This window comes from Chelmon rostratus, chromosome 4 (genome assembly GCF_017976325.1).
Source record: "Chelmon rostratus isolate fCheRos1 chromosome 4, fCheRos1.pri, whole genome shotgun sequence".
In the NCBI taxonomy this organism is placed as follows: Eukaryota; Metazoa; Chordata; class Actinopteri; order Chaetodontiformes; family Chaetodontidae; genus Chelmon; species Chelmon rostratus.
In genome coordinates, this window is record NC_055661.1 from 12473363 (window position 1) to 12496543 (window position 23181).

Consider the following 23181-nt stretch of genomic DNA (forward strand, 5'->3'; position numbering starts at 1 on the left):
GAGGAACGATCAACAAGCACAGAGAGCCAGTAAAGACTGATTAGCTCTGGAATAAAATCCAGTCAGACCAGTGGGAGATGTAGAGGAGGCTGTAAACCACCAGCCGCCTTCTGGTAATTACTGAATGAAGATCACTGACATTTTCAGGCAAATATAAAATTTGACAAGGCAAAATTAAGGCCCACAGCAGAAAAGGAATACTCACACTGAAACGATATTAGGATAATGAATAACATTTGTATGATATTTGTGATGGATTGTTGTGCATCTGTGGTTCTATACCACATTGGAGTGCAGCATCATTGAAGGGTGGAGAAAGAAAACATGGATCAGATCTTGAGAACTGTGGAGGTGTTGACAGTCTGGCTGGTTCAGATGGGGGGAGTGTCGGGGCTTGTTTGGGTGCTTGGTGTTACACCAAAACATGTGACCCAAGAGATTCCATTACACTGAACAAGGCTGGATTATCAACTGGACAAAGCTGGCAAGAGTCCCAGAAGCCATACTGACAGAAAGGTTTGTGGTCATTTGATTCAATGCAAATTTGTTTGTGAATATGCATCACTAAAGTACAACACCAGCTGAAACGACAAGGGCCTACAGATCCTGTATTATTAACAAATCCTGCGGCACTGTCCTGTAAAGGGCCTTGGGCCCCCAAAACTAGTTCTTAGTATACATTGTGCTCACATGATGCATATTTCTATATTAATCTGTTTATGTATGCTTGAAGGTGCAGAATACATATACACAAACAAAGACATGGTGATGAGGTTGTCAGTAGGGGGACAGCAGCTCATTTTTTGCCCCCTTGATCATCAATCATAGAAAAAAACTGCTGAGTTTACTAAATATTTACAGATGAGGTGTTAGGGCTCTACAGACACAACACACTTTGCCAGCCTCTGATACTTGACTAACCATGATAAAATAGTAACCTATTAAAGGTTAAAGGTATGGGGGAAATGTTCACTGGTTTTTCAGTAAAGATCTGTATTTTTGGTTCCAGCCATCCAAGTATGTAACAAAAGTAAATATAGATTTAATTCAAATAACATTTTAATGTCCCCACGACTAAAAATATATTAAGCATGATTAAAACGGTCGGCATAAAAACAAACCTGATAGGATATGCCTTGTTTCTTTAATTTTTTTTTCATAATACCGGCATTTGACCATCAGAGGGCAGCAACACTCCGGCCCCGTGTCCGGTCTGCAGTAACCTGAAGATGACGAAGAAGAAGCAGGACACGTCATATTAGTACGTAATCATATAGCGACAGTTGTAAGACACGAGGATGTTTTACTGTACATTAAAGCAGAGTATTTTAGTAATTCTTTCGTAATATTAAGTAAACAGAAGTAGTTATCTGCCCTGAGAGAACGAGTTACATTAGAAATGGCTGACTTCTCGTCCCTGGGTCTCTCAGACTGGCTGGTTAAACAGTGTAAACAGCTGGGGATCAACAAACCTACTCCTGTCCAGGAAAACTGCATGCCAGCTATACTACAAGGTAAGACAGCATCTGTAAAATCAACGATCTACCTTTAGAGTAAATATCAACTTGACTAACTGCAATTTACTTGAACGGCTGAAACAGCAGCAGCAACGAGCAATGCAGATCTCCATTGAAAAATCTATCAATTTAGTGCTAGTCAGCAAAGTTGAAGACAAGAACCTAAGCGCTCTAAATTAGCAAACATGGTCAGCGCCTAGACTAACGTACTGATCGGCTGTTAGTTTCAGTTAATTTGCTACTAGATCAGCAAATATTTAAAGTGTTCATCTTTAAGCTGTGTGAGGACCGGGTGACAGACAGCATTATAGTAAGATCCTCTGAAGTCAGATCTCAGAGCAGGTGAATGAGGGTGTTGTGTGTTCTTCCTCGCAGGCCGGGACTGTTTGGGCTGTGCTAAGACCGGAAGTGGGAAGACAGCAGCATTTGTGCTGCCAGTGCTGCAGAAACTGTCAGAGGACCCTTATGGCATCTTCTGTTTAGTGCTCACTCCTACCAGGTATGTGCTGTGTAGAGTCAGAGACCATAAATGGGTCCACATACATGTGTTAATGTAGATTTTTATGGAAAGAATTCCACATCAGAACACAGGTTTAGAGCTATTAATTAATGTAAGCTTTATCATGCATTTAGTTGATTATTGGATGTTTCTTCCTCCTGTAAATTTCTGGTCATGTCAGGGTGTGACATCTCTAGGAATATCTGGAAATGACACGATGGAGTGTGTTAAGACTTAATGTTTTAGTGATCTAAAACAGCAGTGGTAAGGGACCAGGTTGTGAGTCCTTCAAAATAAAAGCACTTTGTCTTAAACTGAACAACATTCATATTCAAGTCTTTGGCATTTCAGTTCTAAACCACTGAATGTACATTTAGGATTTCTGTTGATACCTTTACTTTACAGTTATAGGAAATTAGATTTGGAAATTCTTTCACATCTATAAGTTCATGTATGTCATACTCCATATATGTGTGTACATCTAGAAATATGTTTAAAGTATCCCATATTCGCAACTGATGATGTTGTGTGATGTCATGCAGGGAGCTTGCCTATCAGATTGCAGAGCAGTTTCGAGTCCTGGGGAAGCCTCTGGGTCTGAGAGACTGCATCATTGTTGGTGGAATGGGTAACTGCGCACAGTGCATCACTACACGCAGCTTTCTTTTCTGTTTGTTCAGCAGTAGATACAAACTGTGAAACTTGAAATGAACCTCAGCAGATATCGCTCAGGTCCCAGTGATAGATCAGATTTTGTGCTAGTGATCTCGTGTAGCCACACCTCTGTTGTGTGTACTGCTCTTATTGTGAAGGCCTGGTGTTTCATTGCTGCTGAAGGAACTTAAATGAAACCCTGCTGCCAGTCACTGTTCAATTCTGTCTGAGCCTGTCCTCCGTGCTGATGTCGTGGCTGCTGTGTTACTGACAGACATGGTGAGCCAGGCCCTGGAGCTGTCCAACCAGCCACACGTGGTTGTAGCGACGCCGGGCCGGCTGGCTGATCACATCCGCAGCTCCAATACCTTCAGCATGAGCAAGATCCAGTTTCTGGTGAGTTCAGGAAGGCCCACAAACTTTGACTTGTTTTTGAAGCCTTGTCTCTGCTGTAGCTCTCAATTAATCTAAGATCTATTTGGATGTAAGGACTAAGTTTAGACTCATCTTAACCACATTCCTGCTCAGTTGGCAGGATTTGTGCAGGTCCTTGAACGTCTGCAGAGAAAAAGAACAACATTAGTGTTGAAATCAGTTTTAGATTGAATATGAGTAAAGTAGTTGTCTTTTTGATAATGTTTGAAGATCAAAGAATAATTAGATCAACTTTGTGTGTTTGTCAGATTATGGATGAGGCGGACCGGCTGTTGGAGCAGGGTTGCACTGACTTCACCACAGACCTGGAGACGATCATGGGGATTTTACCGGCTAAACGGCAGACGCTGCTGTTCAGCGCCACACTCACTGACACCCTGCAGGAGCTGAAGAACATCGCCATGAACAAACCTTTCTTCTGGGAGAGCAAGTCGGAGTGAGTAGTCTGCTGCTGTTTACAGGACTATTTATCAAATCCTCAGTGAAGAAAGCTTTTGTGCCTTGTTTCAGATGCATCATGTGCGAGAAATCTTGCGTGTTGTGTATAAACCAGGAGCACCAGCCTAGCGGTTCGGTTTGCCTCTCATCTGATCTGAGGTGCAACTAATCGCTGATGTGCGTGTCTCGCACAAATGCTTTTGGATGTAAGGGAGAGTTGCGCACATTGCGCATTCTGCTGGATTTACTAACGCTCAGGTTGCACACAGGGTTCAGAAATTATTAGAAAGCAGCCACAAAGTCATGGAGTTATATTCAAAGACAGCTGTGATGTGGAACAGAGAATGTAATACCAGGGACCGCAGACTTGTCACAGTGTTGCCCTTTATCTCAAAATTTGGCATCTACTGAGATGACGCGCTTCAGTGAATGCACTCGTTCATTCCTTGTTTCCATTTTTACATGTTTACATCTCCTGTCAGATGTTTATTTATGGCTGAGATCACTTCAGTGAGTTTTGCAATTGGCCCTAATTTTCATTTAGCTGAACATGACTGCAGCACGCAGGCTTTGAATGTTGTCGAGCAAATTTCCACCCGTCCTCTGCAGCTGCATATTCTGATTTGATTGTCACAGAAGCTGAAGTAACCTTCAAATCCTCCTTGCACAAACTTGTTGTGAATCGTTGCCTGAATCCGTACCCGTTCCAGGGTTGCTGCTCTGTGCTCTGACCTCTATGGCAGCAGAAAATGTGTAGGGAACAGTGGAATATCGCATTATTGTCGTTCACAGGACAAGAACGGTGGAGGAGCTGGACCAGAGGTACATCCTAACTCCAGAGAAGGTGAAGGACGCCTACCTGGTCCACCTGATCCAAACATTTACTGATCAGCATGATGACTGGTCCATCATCATCTTCACCAACACGTGCAAGTAAGAAGCCCAGACGAGACCAGGGACTCTGATGTGTTCCTGGCTTTCTGAAGGAAACCTTGTAGCCTTTATTAAACTCATAATGTCCATATTTGGGTGGGTGTTAATTCAGCTCCATTAAGATTTTTGAAGAATGGTTAATTGAGTTCAACATCATTGAACATCATGTTTGGCCAAAATAGCATACTGTACATCTTTATCTTTTGCTGTTAAATAGGAGATTAGAAATTTATCTTACAGGGTGAAAATAATTGGTCAGCAGCCAGAGGTCTCCATGCATTTAAATGTTTTTTTCATTTGTTGTGGTTTATATGAAAAAGCATATTTATTGCATAAAATAATTTGTTCACCCTTCTAAATTCTTTCTCAGGAACTGCCAAATCCTCACCATGATGCTGCAGGGATTTAACTTCCCCACCATCTCCCTGCACTCCATGATGAAACAGGTGAGACTAAAGTACAAACTTTATTTTGCAGTTCTGGTTTGAGTCCATGACACCTGCTGCCAGTACATCCGCATTTCAATCCAGAAGGACATTTTACAAGGGCGCTGCCACCGTGTTGGGGGAATGACAGCTGATGAATAGTCTGTATGAATTTTACTGGTCAATTAAGTTTGCACATACAAAGAATTTAAATTTGCTTTGTGAGAGAGAAAGGTGAGAACACGGTGACGTGTCCCTTATCGCCAGTCCTCAGAGCTCCTCGACAAGCTCGTGCTGGATGTGGAAATCATATTCGTCTCATTAAAGGGACAAAAACAGAAACGTACAGTGAGCACAAAGCCCTTGTGATAATACAAAACCTGTCAGCATAAGGGATTAAAGCAGATTAAACCGGATGAATGGGCCTGCAGAATGGACGACTGCTTTTTATCTTCTCCAGAAACAACGATTTGCAAACCTCGCCAAGTTCAAGGCCAGCGTGTACAAAATCCTGATTGCAACAGACGTGGCTGCCAGGTAAGAAGCTCCACTGAGCCGCTGCACGTCTCGTCACGTCGGTGGTGTTTTTTTAAGTTTAATCAGTTTGTCCTAAAGTTTCTGACCGAAAGATGTAACACAGATGGCTGTAGACGAGCTAAAATCTCTTTATTTTGACATCCTTCCTGTTTTTTCACAGGGGTTTGGATATTCCAACCGTCCAGGTTGTCATCAATCACAACACCCCCGGCCTTCCCAAGATCTACATCCACAGAGTTGGCCGAACAGCAAGAGCAGGTAAGCTCTGTCAGCTTTTAGTACCGAGGTCATCCACATGTCCCCCACGATCAATGTCTTACACTAAAGCTAAAATAAACGCAGCTCAAACATGATGAGGTTTTCTTCCTCTGCAGGGAGGAATGGTGTGTCCATCACACTGGTGACACAGTACGACATCCACCTGGTCCAGTCCATCGAAGAGCAGATTCGTAAGTTACTTGGCTATAAATACTGAATTAAAAGGTGTTGCATAAGAAAATGTTCAATGTTTCCTTTGTGTGCATCTTCAGAGCTCAAGTTTCTAGCCAGCCTGCCAAGTGGCTCCTCTTATGTACATATTTAATACTCTAAAAGCCTTAGAGACAGGATGTTAAGTGACTGGGTCCAGGGCCAGAGAAGAACCTAATTACACGCCATAGTCACCTTACCAAGAGCCCCAAGAAGCTGGCAAAATTCTCAGTTTATCAGCTACAGCGTGTGTAAAAGTGTGGTGTAACTCAAGAAAGTGGTGTGTTGTGTTTCTACAGAGACAAAGCTGAAGGAATATCCAGTGGTGGAGAAAGAGGTCCTGAAGATCCTCACTCAGGTCAACGTGACCAGACGGGAGTGTGAAATAGTACGTATGCCTCTTTTCTTCATTTTCAGTCGAATGTTAACTGAATCTTTCTCGTGTTTTCATGATGCCGAAAAAATATTTTCCTGTCTGTCACTTAATTACAACATAGAGTTCTTGTGTCATGGCTGTTTATATTGATCAGACAGTAAATCATCACCTTGGATTTTCTCAAGAAAGCATTTCGTGATGTTTTGATGGTAAACTCTTCTCTGTATTTTAGAAACTTGAGTCGACAGACTTTGATGAGAAAAAAGAGATCAACAAGAGGAAACAGCTGATCTTGGAGGGGAAGGTAGGTTGGTTTCCAATTTTCATTTTTAGCCACCAAACATTTGCTTTAACACATTTTAGTCAAGTTTAATGTGTGAACATGACCAAGATGAATCAACAGAAGGTCAGAGGAGTTCAGTTTTTTTTCCAGGTTCCTTTGATTTCCCAGAGCGGAACCAATCTGACTGTAAATGTATGTTTAAGTTTTTGGAAGGGATGTGGTACTAATGATAGGGAAAATGGAGGATTAGAACGCTAACTAATTAATTCCAATTCTTTGCTAGCAAAAGATTTAAGTCAGTATATGTGAAAATCTGTCAAGATACATAAAACATATAGTAAAATAATTATAAATGAATGATTTACTGGGGTTTACCTGGAGCAGAAATTTCTCTATATCCAACAATTATCTGTGTAATACAATTTCTTAAACTCAACACAACTCAAATGAGGACAATACCTGAATGATAAAGAGTGTGAATTGAAATAACAAATAAGTCTGATTATCAGGCTAAATTTCTGTGGCAGACTTTAATTCTTCTCTTTACAGACTGAAACACTCCAACACCAAACTATAATGTGTGAAAGTGGCCAATGTTAAAAGATCCTCTCTTCAAATTAAAATGCTTCAAGGCTTCTGATGGAACCTGCTGATTTAAATGACCTGTTGTTGATTTGTGATCCATCTGCTCTTTTAGGATCCAGACCTGGAGGCTAAGAGGAGGGCTGAGCTGGAGAAGATCAGGAGCCAGAAGAAGAAGTTCAAACAGAAGATCCAGGAGAGCATTCAGAGACAGAAGCGTGGACAGCTGAAAAAGAAAATGATGAAGAGAAAATAGATGAAGAAAAAGGCAGCACAGGCCACAGCCTGAAAACCGCAGGGACCCATGTATATACTACAAGTTTTATTACTGTACAATATCTGTAATATTTTCATATTTGTGAGGATCTGCAATAAATCTGAAGTTGTGCTGCATTTCATACCATAAAACCAACTACTCAAGTTGACAGCCTTTATTGATTCAGTTTACAAGGAACCACCATGTTGTGATGAAACGTCACTGCAAATAAGACTCGTTTCAAATAGGTATTTACATCACATTGAGCTCTCTAGTCCATTTATTTAATCTGCCTGGTGACGTAGAGAATCAAAGGTTTGGATGCAAATGTTTTGAAGAACTAATCTACAACTGAATCACTCTTCAATGATCACTGCACATGTTGGATGTCAATGTGGCTCAGAAGATGGAAAAAAAAACACCAAAGCAATACAATAATATTACGGCAGCAGATTCTTAAAGCTATAACATGTTAGGCTTTCAGTGGAGCGGGTTGATATATGAAACTAATCCATTGCACAAATGAAAGGTTAGCACAATGTCAACAAAACAGAACAAGTCAAACATGGCAACATCTACTTGCAACTTGATTGTCACATGACTGCTGAAATGAGAAGCAGGTGAGAAACAAAAGTGAAGTACATTCTTTCCGTGTTCAGAAAGCATCTTTCGTGGAAGAGTTAAAAAACTACAATCCCTCGGACAGTCTGAGGAGAAGATACAAAACTAATGAAGAAAGGAAACGGTGTCCGCTTCCTTTGTCTCGTCAGCAAGATGCTACAAAAACGGATTTGAGTAACACTACACAACATGGCTAAATAACACCCAACTGAACAAAAATGACACGCAAAGCAGCAAATCATGTGACAAAAGCAAAGTTTGGATCAACTCAAGGTTCACGTTCACACAGTTCTCCAGGAAAAGGGTTCAGGATCCACATAAATCTCGAGGAACTGCAAGGAATACATAATGCAGGCAAAACAGCTTTGCACAAATTAAAAGTCCACAGAAGGGAAAAGAAATTCTACCAGCCTTCGTTTGTTTTACTCCACAGAGAAGGAAGGTGGCTTTTTATCATCCGCCCATCCTTTGAGAAACAACCCAGCTGCTAAACTCTTTGACCTCATCATTACCTGGCCTGTTTTTTATTAAAAAAAATAATAATAATAAAATACAAGTCCTTTTTTGTGGGTTTCTTGAGCCCTCTGGTGTTTGGAAGGTTTTTTATGCTGGTAGTTTGATTTAACTACATTCATGCTTGTGCTGCAGCTGTTTATCTGAAGGTGGTTGGTTATAGGCACTGATTCACGTTTCTTAATCACTTTTCATGTATCTCCTCACCATCACCTAATCAGTACTGATGGCGATTCCACTGTGTGTAACTGGGGTTTGGTAATGTGTCAACATATTCTAACAAGAGCTGTAGGCCTTTCAAGATTACACTCATTTTTACATTATAGGGTTAAATTGAGATTTTAGACATAATTTCTTTGCGGAAGTCTTCGTTTTTTAACCCTTAATTATCTTTAGATTTGTGTGGCTGGGCAATATGGCCGCCAGCCTGGCTATATTGCTTATCATGTGAACATTATTCACAAAATCAAAAAGCTGTGTGAAATGATACTGGGTTTACAACTACATCTAATGTGTGGTCAACTATTGGGACTGAACAGTCCTAACGCCACGTTTCCCTCTAATTTTTTTTTATTTTTTAACGCTGGCAATGACCTGAACTCATTTTTCCAGATGTGGAATCTCTCATGTCCTTCTCTCCCTCAGCCACCTTCCTTTTCTACTCCTTGCCTATGGTGGATTGATTGCCACTATCGCCTGTAAGCCTCGACTACTATCATCCTTCTATTCCCCCTCTTGTTTGGTTTCTTCCTCCTCAAGCAGGGATTTGTGTGTTGAGTGTGGACAGTCCACAATCCCCCTGAGGAATCAATCGATGCAAAGCATTCAAGCATTTGCCAATCTTAGCGTGCACAGAGTATTTTAAAAAAAGACATCTGGTCATGAAGCACAGTGGGACATCAACAACCCCTGCTTTCAAAAGATTAAAACAAGGAAAAGCCTTCGCTGAAACATCAAATGACATTGAGTTGAAGATTCAATGCTGGTCATGTTTGATAGTTTCAATGACTTTTTTTTGCAATTTTGTGCTCTGTGATAAGAAAGGTACTTCAGAGAAGAAAAACTGTCCCATGATGGTCGCGATATCAGTGGGATTCGCGTGTCATGCCTTGAAAAAACAGTCTGAAATCCCCGTGCCACTCCACCACTGACGTGTGGTCAAAACCACCCAATTAAAGACCTTGTGAGTGAGCCAGTGGTTCTTCAAGGCAAATGAAAGGTATTTCAATTCAAGGCTCTTAAATCTCAGACTCAAGCACAGAAACCGTGTTTTTATTTCCTCTCCGAGAGGGTGTGTCAACTACCGTTTCCTTCAGAGGCTGCTGAGGTTTTTGGGCCCAATAGAAGATTGTTGTTGCCGCTCTCCTCCCGTGACAAACCAAATTCAAAGGATACAGGTTGAGCAACCAACCAGCTTTTAGTGTGGGGATTTTGTGTCGCCTGTGCGATGGCTTTCTATCATCATGTCCGCTGCAAGTTCGGAGAACAAGTTCTTCAAAATTCAGCTGGAAAGCTTCGATCCCCATCTGAAGATAGCGTTCCTTCCTTTCCTGGAGGCTGTGGGTTGACGGGGTTGGCTGGATTGTTTAGTTGGGAGTTGAGCCTCATTTGGATTCCCATGAGACCTCCCCTCTGTTTCCCTCAGCAGCTCGACCACACGCTGCCATTTTCTTGACTTCCCTCCTTCACTTTGCACGGACATCGGCCCCTGCCTCTTGCTTGTTCACTCGGCCTCTCTTGCCATCTCCCTGCCCGTCTGTTCGTGCTCTCTTCTTCTACCCTCTCACTTCTCTCGCTGGTCATTGGTTTGGTTTCGCTATCCCGTCGCTTTCACTCAGTGGTGCTTCGGTTGTAGCAGAGGAAAACAGGTATCCATTTTATGTTTTTATTATTTCCCAGATTAAAAAGCTGATGAACTAAGCTCAGCTGAAGCCTAGCTCCCTTCTTCAAGTGACCTGCAAGACACAGAAACAGGTTAATAACTTTTTGTCTACAACATGATTTAACAAGCAACATTTTTTGCCCCAAAAGAGAATACTGGCTTTTGTCCTGAGTCAGATGTCTCCAACTGCATAAGCCTGAAAAATTGCCCTGCTAAACATTTCCGAATCTCAGAATCCCTTCAAAGACTCTGTCACAGGGTCACGTTGATCAAAGACATTGAATTTTACGTTAGTTACAGGACAAAGACCTCACAAAGTGCAGGTAAGTTATAACATAAGACTGTGATACTAATTGCCACAAAATCACGTCAATAGAGGTGAGAAAGCAACAAAACTCATCCAATATGTAAATTCTCAGAATCTGTAAAAGGCTGGACCTATAAAATAAACAACATATTTAAATAAAACTACCATTTCGATATAACTGGAGCCAGTGGCTCCACACCCAATCCATCAAAAAATGGTGACACATTCCTTTCAGTGAGGAAACATGACTGCACTACTTCCCTAACCTTAATTGTAGCTACAAAGACTATGTTTTTATACTTACACTCTAGTACTGTGACAGTCCAGTTACCCCACCATGCTGGTATGCACGTTCACCCTGGTAAGTTGAGTCCTGGGACAAAGCCACATCGATTTGGGACTTGAACTCATCGCCCAGGTAGCTGTCCTGAAGAGCAGGAGGACAGAAACATTATTAAGACACATTTTTGACCTTTATCAGTGAGCTATATGCCAGAAGCAATCATATTATTACTCCCTTATTTTTTGTGGATTAGCTCAATGAAAATTCTGAACAATGTGACCGGGGTGAACAAACTATACGACGCAATATCAAATCAAATTCAATACAACAAACTTCTCCAAAAAAGCTGGAAGAAATACTCTATTTATGTCCTATTATAAGTATTTGATTTGATAAATCTTCTCTCATGAAGTGACAGTGATGTGTTACCTGGGACAGCTCCGGCTGAGAGAGGCCAGGCTGGCTCATTTGAGAGGGCTGGCTCATGGAGATGTAGCCCTGTGTCAGCGGCCCCTGGGAGAAAGACTGGGAGGCCCCATCCTGGCTGGCTTGGCTATTTGGTCCATTACCCTGACTGGCACCCTGGTTTCCAGAGCCACGGACCCTCTGCCGCCCGCCACGCCCAGGCTTGCCCTTCATAGCCCCACGACCTTGATGAAAAAGAAGATCAGGACCGGAGTCAAAACAAACATGATGACCAACCATTCTTCTAAGGTCATAATATGATATTTACACTAGCTGTGAGAAGATCCACAGTAAGTGAATTGTTGTGTGGATTGTCAGCTCTTTTCACCTAAAGCTCAAACACGCATAACACGACATGAGGAAGTAACATCAGTCCAGACTGTGGTTTGACCAAAGTTACTTTAATTATAATGTGCTTTTCATGTGTGACAAACTGCTAGTTATCAGTTGTTAACATTTGTCTCCACACCCTGATCAACCTTGCATTATGGGGTACTCTCCTGCAGCATGATTTGATTACTTTTTACAGTTATGTACTGTACCTGAAGCAGGGCCGTTTGTCTGACCCAGGTAATTGGGCGGAGGGATTGGCGGCATCACCAGGTTGAAGGGTATGGGAATATTCATAGCGGCCATGTGGCCAGGGCCTGCCCCAATCATGCCAATCTGGTCGTGAGTTTGAAAGTACATGTTGGATGGACGGCTGGCTGAAAGAAAACAGAGAACAAGGCTGAAGTTTTATTTTTTGTAACAAAGAAAAGAAGTCCAGGTAAGCCACATTTTGCTGAACTGTAATGTAGACTTGTTGGTTAAAAAAAAAAAAAAAAGTTTGTCATAGGTTATTATCCTGAATCATACCATAAGATTTTAAATCGATAACAAATAAATACCAGCACTGCTGCGGTCGTAAGCGGAGCCAGGGATGAGGGCCTCACGGGCATCATACATCGCAGTACTCATAAAACGTCCCCCCTGGAAAACACCAGACAGTCACGTTTTTGTGGAGCTGCATATTTGTCCATCACAGTTTCCATAAGCCCAAGTAAATGTCTTCAAAATGCTCATTTTGTTTGTTGAACAGTCCGAAACACTGACATACTCTATTTACTATCATAGACCACAAAGAAAACAAGCAAATATTCACATTTGAGAAGACAAAACCAGTGAATTTTTGGCACTTTTGCCTAAAATGAGGTAAATATTTAATCAATTATCAAAATAGCTGCCAATTATTTCATTTGCAAATAGACTACGCAATTCATTTACTTTAGATTGGACATGTATTAACAGGTGTTTCTAACAGAATTCTAACAAATGTACAGTCGCCTTTAAACTAATTATGGGTGCAAATAATTTGTTATACTCACAGGGTTGATGGTGTTGACCAGTTTGCGGGGCTTGCTGAACTGCATGAGACTCTCCCTCAGATTGTTGAGGGGTCCCTCCACGAGGACTTTCTGCTCCTTGTAGTTGTTCAGCAGGTTGTTCCACAGCGGCTGCTTGGAGAGGGCCTTGGGGTTCCCCACGATGATCACACCATACCTTAATTTAAAACACACAAGACTGCTGCTCAGGTATGGGGTGGAAATTCTATATCAACATCACTTTTTGTAGAGTCTACTGCAATGACCACATCATTAGAGTTATTCTGCCACAAGTTTTTGTTCCACAGTGGTCTGATATTTCCCACTATACACGCACACATACAATTAATATTGGCCATGTCTAATCTGAATTGTCAAGACTGTTACATAAATTCACATTGCAACAAGTCACGATGAAAAATGAAAAAGTTGTTTAGCTGCCAACAGTATCTGATTTGCATCCACTGTGGTGTGGTAACAGTTGTACTGAGATTTTTACTTTGCTCTGGTCAGCGCCACATTCAGACGACGTGGGTCATTCAGGAAGCCGATGCCCTGGTGCTCATTGGCACGAACGCAAGACAGGATGATGAAGTCCTTCTCTCTGCCCTGGAAGGCGTCCACGCTAGCAATTTCCACTTGCTATAATGGGACAGGACAAGAGCAAGATGAGGGGGACATTACATAGTAAAAACAGACGAACCGATTTGTGTCCAACACCAGAGAGTAACCTCACTAATGATAACTGAGGCTTCAAATGTATTCAACTCCATTTTATCTTTAAATCATTTTGAATCTACATGATCTTAAAATTATAAATTAAAAAAGTCAAGTCAAAAACGAAATTAAGCTACATCGCTGTATACATCTGTGATTTACCTGATAGAGTTTGGTGTGCAGGGAGCCACTGAACTGCATGTACTGGACCAGGTAGGAGCGCTGACCCTCGTATGGGGTGATGATGCCGATCTGGTCAGGTTTGGCTCCGGCCTTCAGCAGCCTGGTGGTGATCTTCTCTACGTTGGCAGCCTCCGTCCTTAAAAACATCAGCATCAGTTAAATGTTGTACTGCTCAGTACTGGGAAGGTTACATCTAAAGTCAATCCATGTAGACTAATGGTTGCTAAAAAAATTCAACTTTGCACCCCCAAGGAGGTCCACTTATGAAAAGAATCTGAATATTTTTTAGCAATTTTCATATTTAAATCCACTTTCAGTGTTTTGTGTTGATCTATTTCAGCCTGTCATACTGATGTGAATGTGAAGGCTGCAGGAGAGCACCCTCTAGTGTGAGATACAGCTTACCCTTTCCCAGTCACTTTGTATACTACCAATTATTTAGAGCATTGAGGTAAATTACACAAAGTAAGGAAAGAACTTCTGTGATGTTACCTGTTAAGGTAGGAGGTTCCAGAGCTGGCAATCTCCTCCTGACCCTGAGTCACATAGAAGAACATGGGCTTGTCTGGCTGAGGCCACTGGAAGTCAAAGCCTTTCTTGATGCGGTCAGCTGGGGAGAACAAGATTTCATTATACTGACAGTCTTGAAAGCAGTTTGTAGATCTTTTTAAATGCTAATGTACCAGCCACAGGGAAAATTAATTTATCTCTCCACCAAACCACATAATGAACTGCTACAAACCTGCAGTGACGCCATTCTGCAGGGAGCCCTCATAGAAGATGTTGGAGGGGAAGGCACTGAGAGCCGGGTGCATGCGGTACTGAACTTGGAGGCGGATTGGGCGGATCCCTAGAACCACCAAGCGTTCAAACAGAGACTGGGACAGACCTGCTTTGGCTGCCTTCTTACACATTACCACAGGACCCAACTGGCAGTGATCACCCACAAGAATGAGCTGGGAGAAGGAAAATGAGTTACTGGGTTAATATACCAACATGATGTCAGAAGTTTTTGTTCCTGGATGTTCAGAACAAATAATTTTGCTAACAGACATGATTCATATTGTTAAGCCAAACAACTTACTTGAAATGTTGACTACAAATTCTAATAAACGCTGACAGGAGCACAGTTTCTATGACACTTTTCTATTTATTTACATATTTACACACTGTTACACCCAATTTTCTAAAGCCAAACTGAGAACAAAACTGTTTAACTACATAGTGCATTCCAAGCTGTAGGGCTAGAGATTATTTAGCTGTGTGCATGTATGTGTACCTGCTTGGCTCCCAGCACCACAGGCACCATACATTCTGGCTCAGTGGCCTGGGTGCTCTCATCAATCAGGATGGAGCGGAACTGCATCTTGGCCAGACGAGGATCACCAGCCCCGACACAGGTACAACAGATAACATCAGCATTCTAGACAAAAATGAGGAAGATACTTTACAATCCTCAAATGGAAGAGAGGGAGTCAGGATACAGTGAAACACAAGGGTCTTGTTCAGTGATTATGATGGCAAATTATCATCCTGGTTACTGACACAGGTCTTTTTTCTACAAAGAAGTGCGCACCAATGACAACAAGACCAAAAGACAAAAATCTAACAAAACCAAATTAAGATATTCCTGGTTATCACAACACTCAGTAGGGAGATGGTCATAGCACTTGGTTATACAGAGCCAGGTGAGTTTTTAACTTCTTGGCCCGAACTACTTGTTGCACTATCAGTGAATGTGGCTAGTCTCTTGGTAAGCTGACAACTCCCAGCTTCCAACCAGACATCATTTACTGTGAAAGCTCTTGGGTATGAGCCTTGAGCTATTTTTGTTTAACACTTTGAAGCTCCTCCTCACCATGAGCAGCTCTCTCTCAGCAGTGCGTTTCAAAGCCCTGTAACGTTTCTCATCAGCAGACGACAGCTCACCAGTCTCATCCTTCAGCTGCTGTAGTTTCTGAAGTTCTGGCATGCTTGAGAGACAAAAAAACATCAGGGTGATGACAGAGAACACATACTAGTTAGTTATGGTTCTTACAACTTGGTGGGGGGGGGGGGCAAGATGTTTATTTACAGTGGATATCAGATGATGATATCCTTAGGAAGTGTAAATCACACTGAATCAAAACACGATTATTATGTCTGTGTGCTCACCTTCAACTGAGTTATGACTGAAAGGAGTACACATTTTGACACAAAATGTTGAAACGTGGTCCCAAGGGTTTTTAAATACCATATTAGCCAAATCAGTTGGCAAAATCAAAATAACTAACTTCTGTTGATTTTAGAATAACATTATGCACCTGCCCCTCTCATCTCAAACAGAATCTTGGTCCCATAGCTCTCAAAAACATCTGCTCTAGAGACTCGGAAACACATTCATCATGTGGTGGCAGCCTCCTAACATTTGCTTGTGCTTGCAAGATTTCAGTTTCAGATCCAAATAGAAACTGGGACTGAATATTCTCAGTTACTTAATACCCCAGCCAAGGGGGAGTACTGTCACCCATTTTACAAAGTTTGGTTAGCCTTGGTGGCATACACATCTGTCATGGCTGACCTCAGATGTCATTCTCTTATGCACCTGGCCTCCTGTCAGGTAGACAGGCCGAGAGTATGAGTCAAAGAGCTTGGTGAAATTTGTTAGTGAAATGGGTGTATGTACAAAGCAGCAATCAAGTATCAAGTAACTTTTGAGCGTAGAATCAATTTCCCTCTATGCCACTGACCTGTCCATGTTGCTGATCTGGTTGTGCAGAGCCAGAAAGGATACTGGTGACTCGATGGCCTCCCGGCTCTTGGCACACAGCCTCACGACTTTCAGTCCAGTCTTGTCAATCTTCTCAGTCAACTGATCTACGGCAATGTTACTAGGAGCACACACCAGAACTGGTCTGCAAATACACACACACACATACAAACCATAGAGTGAGTTAGGAAAGGAGGACAGTTGTGTAAAATACAGCTGCTGGGGAAACAAAAATTATAATACACATTATAGGTTTCTTTTAGTACGTTAACAATGAAAGTCTTTGTGTCTTACCCATTGCCTTGTCTGGAAAGGTGGTAGACAATAGTGGCTGAGGTGACAGTTTTACCAGTGCCCGGAGGGCCCTGGATCAGACTGAGGGGCCTCTGCAGCACGGTCTTCACAGCGTACACCTGCACATAAAAAAAACAAACAAAAAAAACAAGATAAACTGCTGCAAATAAACACAATAATCTTTTTTTAAAAACTACTTGCTAATAATGTGAGATCCAAATCCCACATTAAAAGCAAAACAAATAACATAACAAAACAATAAAATAATGTCTTGCCTTACTTAATGGAAATCATATGCATCCTTTGTTTTTCAAATCTATTAAAAATAGCTGACCTACATTGATGCACTGATGTAGGTAATAAATTGCTGATATAGGTGAGTACATGAGACAACTCAACTCATAACATAAAAGTCCTGCAGTGACATTCATATCTTCAAGAAGAAAGAGGAAAATGAATGACAAAACAACAACAGGAATCACAGTGAGGTCTGACCTGTGAGTGATTGAGGTCAGGGAGGCCCTGGGCAGTGAAGCGCTTTGGCAGCTGGCACTTAATGGTGACATCCTCGACCTCGTGGCCCAGCAGTTTGTGGTAAATGTAGCCAGACACGGAGGTCTCATCCACGGCAAATGTCTTCAGGGCACTCTGCATCCTGCAGCATCATATATACAAATGTGAGCTGTTATCACTTTTATGCATCATTTGTATCAGTGAATTTGCACCAACATCTTCACTTTACAAATGACATATATGGTGGTGCTACACAAAATTACCTCCTCTAAACACTGTACATTTAGTTCTGTGAACTGTGGGGTAATATTTAGACTTAAAAGCAGCAAAATTAAATGTTCCCATCACTTTCAGAATTAAGGGGTGTATAATTTCAGCCTACCTGTCAAAGGAAGTGGACTTCCACACAAAGTCCACCTGGAAGTTGTGAGGGATTTCCACAGGTGCTCCAACACTGCTCCGCAACTCAATGGCAATTTCATCTCCATAGTCTTTAAACAAAGGCGGTTAAGGAAATCTGGCATTATCCTTAAATGTTTTCTAGTAGGGAGTGGTGGGTGGGTCTATGTTGTCTAATCCAGTGTAATCAGTTAGACTTGGATACACTGTAATACAATGAATGATGCATATGCAACTGCAAACAATGTGGAGGATACTGTCGGGGACTTTGATGACATGGCCAATGCCTTTCCACAGCGGAGCCAGGTCTCCCTTGTACCGCAAGCAGATCTCGTCACCTTGCATCAGCCGCATATCTGGGATTGATATAAGGACATGATTTAGAAACCCTTCTATGTTAATGACTCACAAGTAAACTAAGGAGGATGGACTATATTCATAAACCAAATGATACAGTACCGTGCAGGCACAGAATGGCACATAACCCCACTACAAAAACAGAGGCAAAAACAACACCAAGCACACATGACACCAAAAGATGCAGGGTTGGGGGAGGTTGCGTGCAATTCTGAGGACTGAAGGGGGCTGGGGAGGGGTTCTATCTGCACCACAGAACCACTGGGAGTAAGTCAAACTCAGAGAATTACCACCTGAATCCGTCTTGGGCAGCGTGAAATAGGCAATCCGCTTTTTATTCAGCCCCAGGTCCCACCTGACTGTTATATTGTCTTGGGTCTGCAAAAGGAAAATAAAAAAAAAACATATAAACATATAATCAACGAATAAAAGGTAAAAGGGTAAGGTCACATCACTAAGACATAATTCCTGTAAAACTAGAGATGCCTTTTAAAAAATTACAAAACAAAGGTTAAGCAAGATGCCTCGCACCAAAAACATGTCTCAATATGGTCTGGATCACAGCAGCAGGAGGGGAAGAGCATCATGGCCATGTCCAGTGTGAAGCGTAACAAGAAAATCCTTAATGCACCCAATATGAAGCTATATAATGGATTGCTGGGTCTCTGATCAAGTTTTTACATGACATGACAACTGACCTACATATAAATGACCATCGATATTCAAGGAAGAAAAACAACAATGTCTGAGTCACAAAGTTTCGTTTTAGAAGTCAAGTTTGGGTACCTGGGACTCCTTAAGCTTCTTGTCATAGTCAGCCTCCAGTTTGACCAAAGGGCCAAAGATGTTTTGGTACTGGTAGGCATCTTCATAGCGCAGCAGCACATGCTGGGGCTCCTCGTCCACTCCCGGTTTCTCCAGGTCTTCCAAGGTGGCGCTGGGGTTGTCCTAGAAGGAAGCAATGTCAAAGCAACTGTCAATAGAAAATGCATCCTACATCCTATCACCAACTCCTATTCCACACACAAATTTGCAAAAATAGTGGCAAATGCCTTTTAAAACTGCTCTGCCACAGGTGGATACCAATCCCTGTAGGTAGGTGTCATTTACAAGTCTTCAGTATGTGCTTGCCACTTAAAGTTCACAACTTTCAACATTGGTCTAAACATGTAAGCCTAAAGAAAAAGCCTGTCAACTGCATACCTTCCAGAGCTCCTCCAACTTGTTGATCTGCTGAGCGGTGATCTGACGGGCACGAAGCTGCTCCTGCTCCGATGGGATTTTCACCAGCCAGGACAGGAAGCAGCGGTCCTGAATCAGTGGCTGCCACTGTGAGCTGTCCCAGTTGATATCCTTCAGGCTACTCTGGCTAGCACAGGGTTGCCTGCATGAAGATACGAGGTTCAGACAGACAGGAACTTAGCCTATGTGTGGACTTTTACAGTAAACAAAACTATTGCAAAGAATCTAAAACTGCTGTTTATGTTCCATTCTTAAACTGATTTCTGACAGTACTTCTTACTGTATATACATGTGACCATACAAATGGGTAAATTAACTGCCAGAGCAGAAATCACTAGTTAAAGTCTCCTCAAGCAACAGCTGCTGACTAAATAACTGACATCTCACTTCTGTGTGACAGAAAAGTCACATTTTAGGAGAATCAAACAGGTTGTTAAATAAAAGGAATGAGGTGAGGGAAGGTTTTTGTTTTGGTGCCACAAACTTTGATCTGGCTGACTATTCAGGCATTTCAGACACTCAGGATTTAAGACAACTCTTCTGCCATAAAGGCTGAAAACTGAACAACTGGTAAGAAATAAACCTCATGACAAACTTTCTGTATACAAGCATTTACATATTTTGCTTTCAGTTGTGCTCTAGAGCAGCTTATAATCACTGAGCATGCAGAAGTCCTATGCTGTCCCCAAGGCCACACTTAACAAAACACAGATTTCCTGGGCACTAGTCTTCCTATGTTCAAGGCGATGCCCTGCTGGCACTTACCTGCAAAGTAGCACCACCACGGAATCGGCCTTGGCCGGGATAAAGCCCAGGAGGAAGACATTGCGACAGCCGCAGTTGTAACACTCCAGCACTGTCTCGCCCAGCGGCCCATCTTTATGCAATGTCACCTCTTTGCATTTGGCTCTCACCAAGTGGTTCACTATGTGACTGGAAGTCAGAGAACAGGAGTCAAAGGACTGAGAAAATAATCAGAAACATTGACTCAGAGTAGAAAAAAGGACAGACATTATAGACCACTTTACAGTTTCAACAATATAAAAAGGTCCTTGGGTTTATTTCCTACTGCATTACTTTGTAATGTTACAGTTGAGAGGACATACACATCGCATGCACACCGTTTCCTATCAATGCAACTCCAATGAAAAGATCTATAGATACTACATCATACAGATTTCTCTTTACACACATTCAACATCATTTGTGTGGCAAGTCTGGCTGATTGAGATGTGGTTGATAACTGGCAATGTTTAATGACAAATATATTTTGAAAATTTACTAGCAGAATAACCCACATTTATGGCAGTGTTTGTTATTTTGATATTATATAAAGTTTAGGGGGGTGTCTGCATTTTTGGTTTTAGCTGAGAAGGGTTATGCTCTGATGCTGATATTTGCAGTCAATAAGGTAAGGATGAGTAGAATACACACCTGCCAGACGTGTTGCCACGTCCATTACAGAACCACTTCTTGCTGGTATTGCAATACACCACACACGCTGGATCGTGGATACCACAGTAGCTGGAAAACAATGATGTATCAAAACAGCATAGGAATTACTGCAGTATTTAGTCAGAATGAGTACAGGACATTTCCTTGGCAAAATTACAGCCATGCAAAACTGGTAACAGGCTGAATTACAGAGGAAGGACACATGATATTAAGTGTCAGATGGGTTAGCATATTGTATCTAACCTGTGATAAATGTTTTTTAACAATTCAACAGTGAACTGAAATCATACTCTCTTAATACACGCAGGGTTCAGTACACACTCACAGTTAAATTACTAAAGGCTAAAAGCAAAAATCTGGTGTGTTGCCAGCAGCAATTCAAGCTTTGGATGTTCAGCAACTTAAGTTCAATCGGATCTGCGCTTATTTTGTAGTTCCAATAGTATACTGGTGTGTTGTGTTTCCTTAGGGATATGTGTAAATCTTGAACTTGTGCAACTCGCAAACTTTAGAGCAGTGTGTGTAGCAGCGTGGATGACAAAAAAAAATAAGGACTATTAACACAGCATTGTGTAATCCCCACCGAAAACACATCCCACTGATGTATTGTAATCATGAACTGACATTCTGACATGTGTGGCTCCTGTCAGTGTACCTGCATGCGTGCACGGGCAGGTCTTTGGTGTAGTATGTATCTTCTTCATCCTCCTCAAAGTTGAGCTCGGCCAACAGCTGGCTGGCTTTAGCCACGGAGTCATCCACTCCACCGTTGTGAAGCCCTTCATCAGGACCATTTACCTACAGCACAACACAAGCTTTACCAAACAAACTGGATGCTAACGATTAGCAGCTAACGGCTATGGGACACAGCGCGGAAAAGCCATTTAAATGCAAGCTGGCATACTGTAAATGGTCTTGACTCTTACATTTGATCAATAAAGTAATGCTCATGAGTCGGTGTTGCTTTGCAGAGTTCAAAACAAACGTGCTAAGACAACTAATAGCACTTTGAGAGTTTTGTTAATATGCTGGCTAGCTAGCAGCGAGCTAACGGTAACAGCTAGCTAACATAAAGCTAGGTAAGGCTAGATCCAATAATAGCTAGGGCTAGCACGCAACGCTGGGTCAGCTTGCTAGCTGCTGCTAACGTCTGTAAACCGCGCTTTATTGTGCCTTCCTGTAAAATTGAGAGCATCAGACCTGGTTGTCTAGCTGGCTCTGGGTCTGGCCTTGAGTTTGCGTCTGGCTGGGAAGGGTAAAGTCGGTGAAGTCGTATTCGGAGCCTTGTGTGTCCGCTCCGAGCAACTCCGCTTCCTCGGTGTCCAGGAAGGTGAGGGTCTGGGAGCTCGGCCCGTACGCCTCCACACTCATCTCGACTCTCAACTTTCGCTTTACTGAGCGGTTTCCGGTCTAAAGAAGAACAAAATCCTCACGATATTTGTTTATCGACTACTGTTTTGGAGACCAACACTGAGGGTCTGAGTTTGAACCCAAACAAAAATGGAACCGACCAGAACCTCGAAAGCTCCAGCAGGTCCAAAAGCGACGGTGACGAACTTCCATGCGCTGCTCAACGTGTGACGTCGACACACGCAGGCCATAGAGCAGAGACAGATCTTCAACGGAAAGAGTTCCCACTCTGATCGTATTTCTGGGTATCAAAACAGAAGCTTTTGTCGCTGCAGGGGAAACTTTTGGACGCTGACAGACTGTTGCAGATATTCCCCTCCTTGAAAATAACTATTTATTCAGACCAAATATTTGTATCCCCACAATAAAGATGCTCCAAAGCCTATTAGCGTGATCATCTTTATGAGGTATTTTTGTTGCCGATATACAAATTGTGTGTTTCTACAGCCTTCACTGTGAACTGAATTTTAGTAGTAACAATATTGCTAGTACTAAGCCTGTATGTGTCCACATTTCAAACTGAAGTAAATCCAACCATGTTTTCAGGATGTACTCATAAGGCTGGGTTACCAACCAGGCAAAATGGGCCTGAGGACATGAAAGTGTGAGCCACTGGGTTTTTGGTAATGTGATTAACTACAAATTCATTAATGACTTTGTACCACTAAAGTGGCAAGGCCTGCTTTATAACTTAATCTTGAGGCTCTGGAGGGATCCTGTATCAGAATCTAGGTTAAAGAGATTTACATTGTGTTTACAGCATAGATATCCAAGCCTAGAAGAGACATATGTAGTCTGCTGTGTGCACTGTGGTTAATGATGACTTACACATACACGTTTTGTGAGCTTAACCATGAGTGCAGATTTCAGAACAATTATTTACGACACAGTGGTTCTTCATAGTAACATCTATGACCTTTGATAGGCCATTTATGCAGACTACCAACTTTATATTAGCACAATTCAATTGTGTGTGACAAATTAATTACATCATTTTAAAAGGTATAACTAGCGAGTAGTGGAA

General features: G+C 42.0%; 2 protein-coding genes across 3 annotated transcripts; one reads left to right on the plus strand and one right to left on the minus strand.

The window, feature by feature from the left end:
• Positions 1-1281: 1281 nt before the first annotated feature.
• Positions 1282-7567, plus strand: ddx49 (DEAD (Asp-Glu-Ala-Asp) box polypeptide 49). Its single transcript, XM_041934700.1, has 13 exons — positions 1282-1514; positions 1893-2016; positions 2559-2644; positions 2945-3066; positions 3354-3541; positions 4336-4476; positions 4847-4922; positions 5362-5438; positions 5599-5696; positions 5813-5887; positions 6206-6294; positions 6515-6586; positions 7263-7567. Exons 1-13 carry the CDS (start codon positions 1400-1402, stop codon positions 7401-7403), a joined length of 1404 nt encoding a protein of 467 aa, XP_041790634.1. The 5' UTR covers positions 1282-1399; the 3' UTR covers positions 7404-7567.
• On the minus strand, positions 7564-22310 carry LOC121605000 (regulator of nonsense transcripts 1). 2 transcript variants are annotated; one of them, XM_041934699.1, is made up of 24 exons: positions 21948-22310; positions 21403-21545; positions 20727-20816; positions 20058-20225; positions 19254-19434; positions 18837-18998; positions 18344-18428; positions 17951-18049; positions 17677-17785; positions 17277-17436; positions 16782-16900; positions 16468-16632; positions 15597-15711; positions 15018-15161; positions 14481-14694; positions 14231-14348; positions 13718-13874; positions 13338-13480; positions 12842-13016; positions 12365-12446; positions 12017-12181; positions 11439-11659; positions 11031-11153; positions 7564-10492 (listed from the first exon to the last, which is right to left on the minus strand). In XM_041934699.1, exons 1-23 carry the CDS (start codon positions 22116-22118, stop codon positions 11034-11036), a joined length of 3306 nt encoding a protein of 1101 aa, XP_041790633.1. In that variant the 5' UTR covers positions 22119-22310; the 3' UTR covers positions 7564-10492; positions 11031-11033. The 2 variants fall into 2 exon arrangements, with proteins under 2 accessions (XP_041790633.1, XP_041790632.1); XM_041934698.1 differs by having other exon boundaries at positions 18341-18428.
• Positions 22311-23181: the final 871 nt, after the last annotated feature.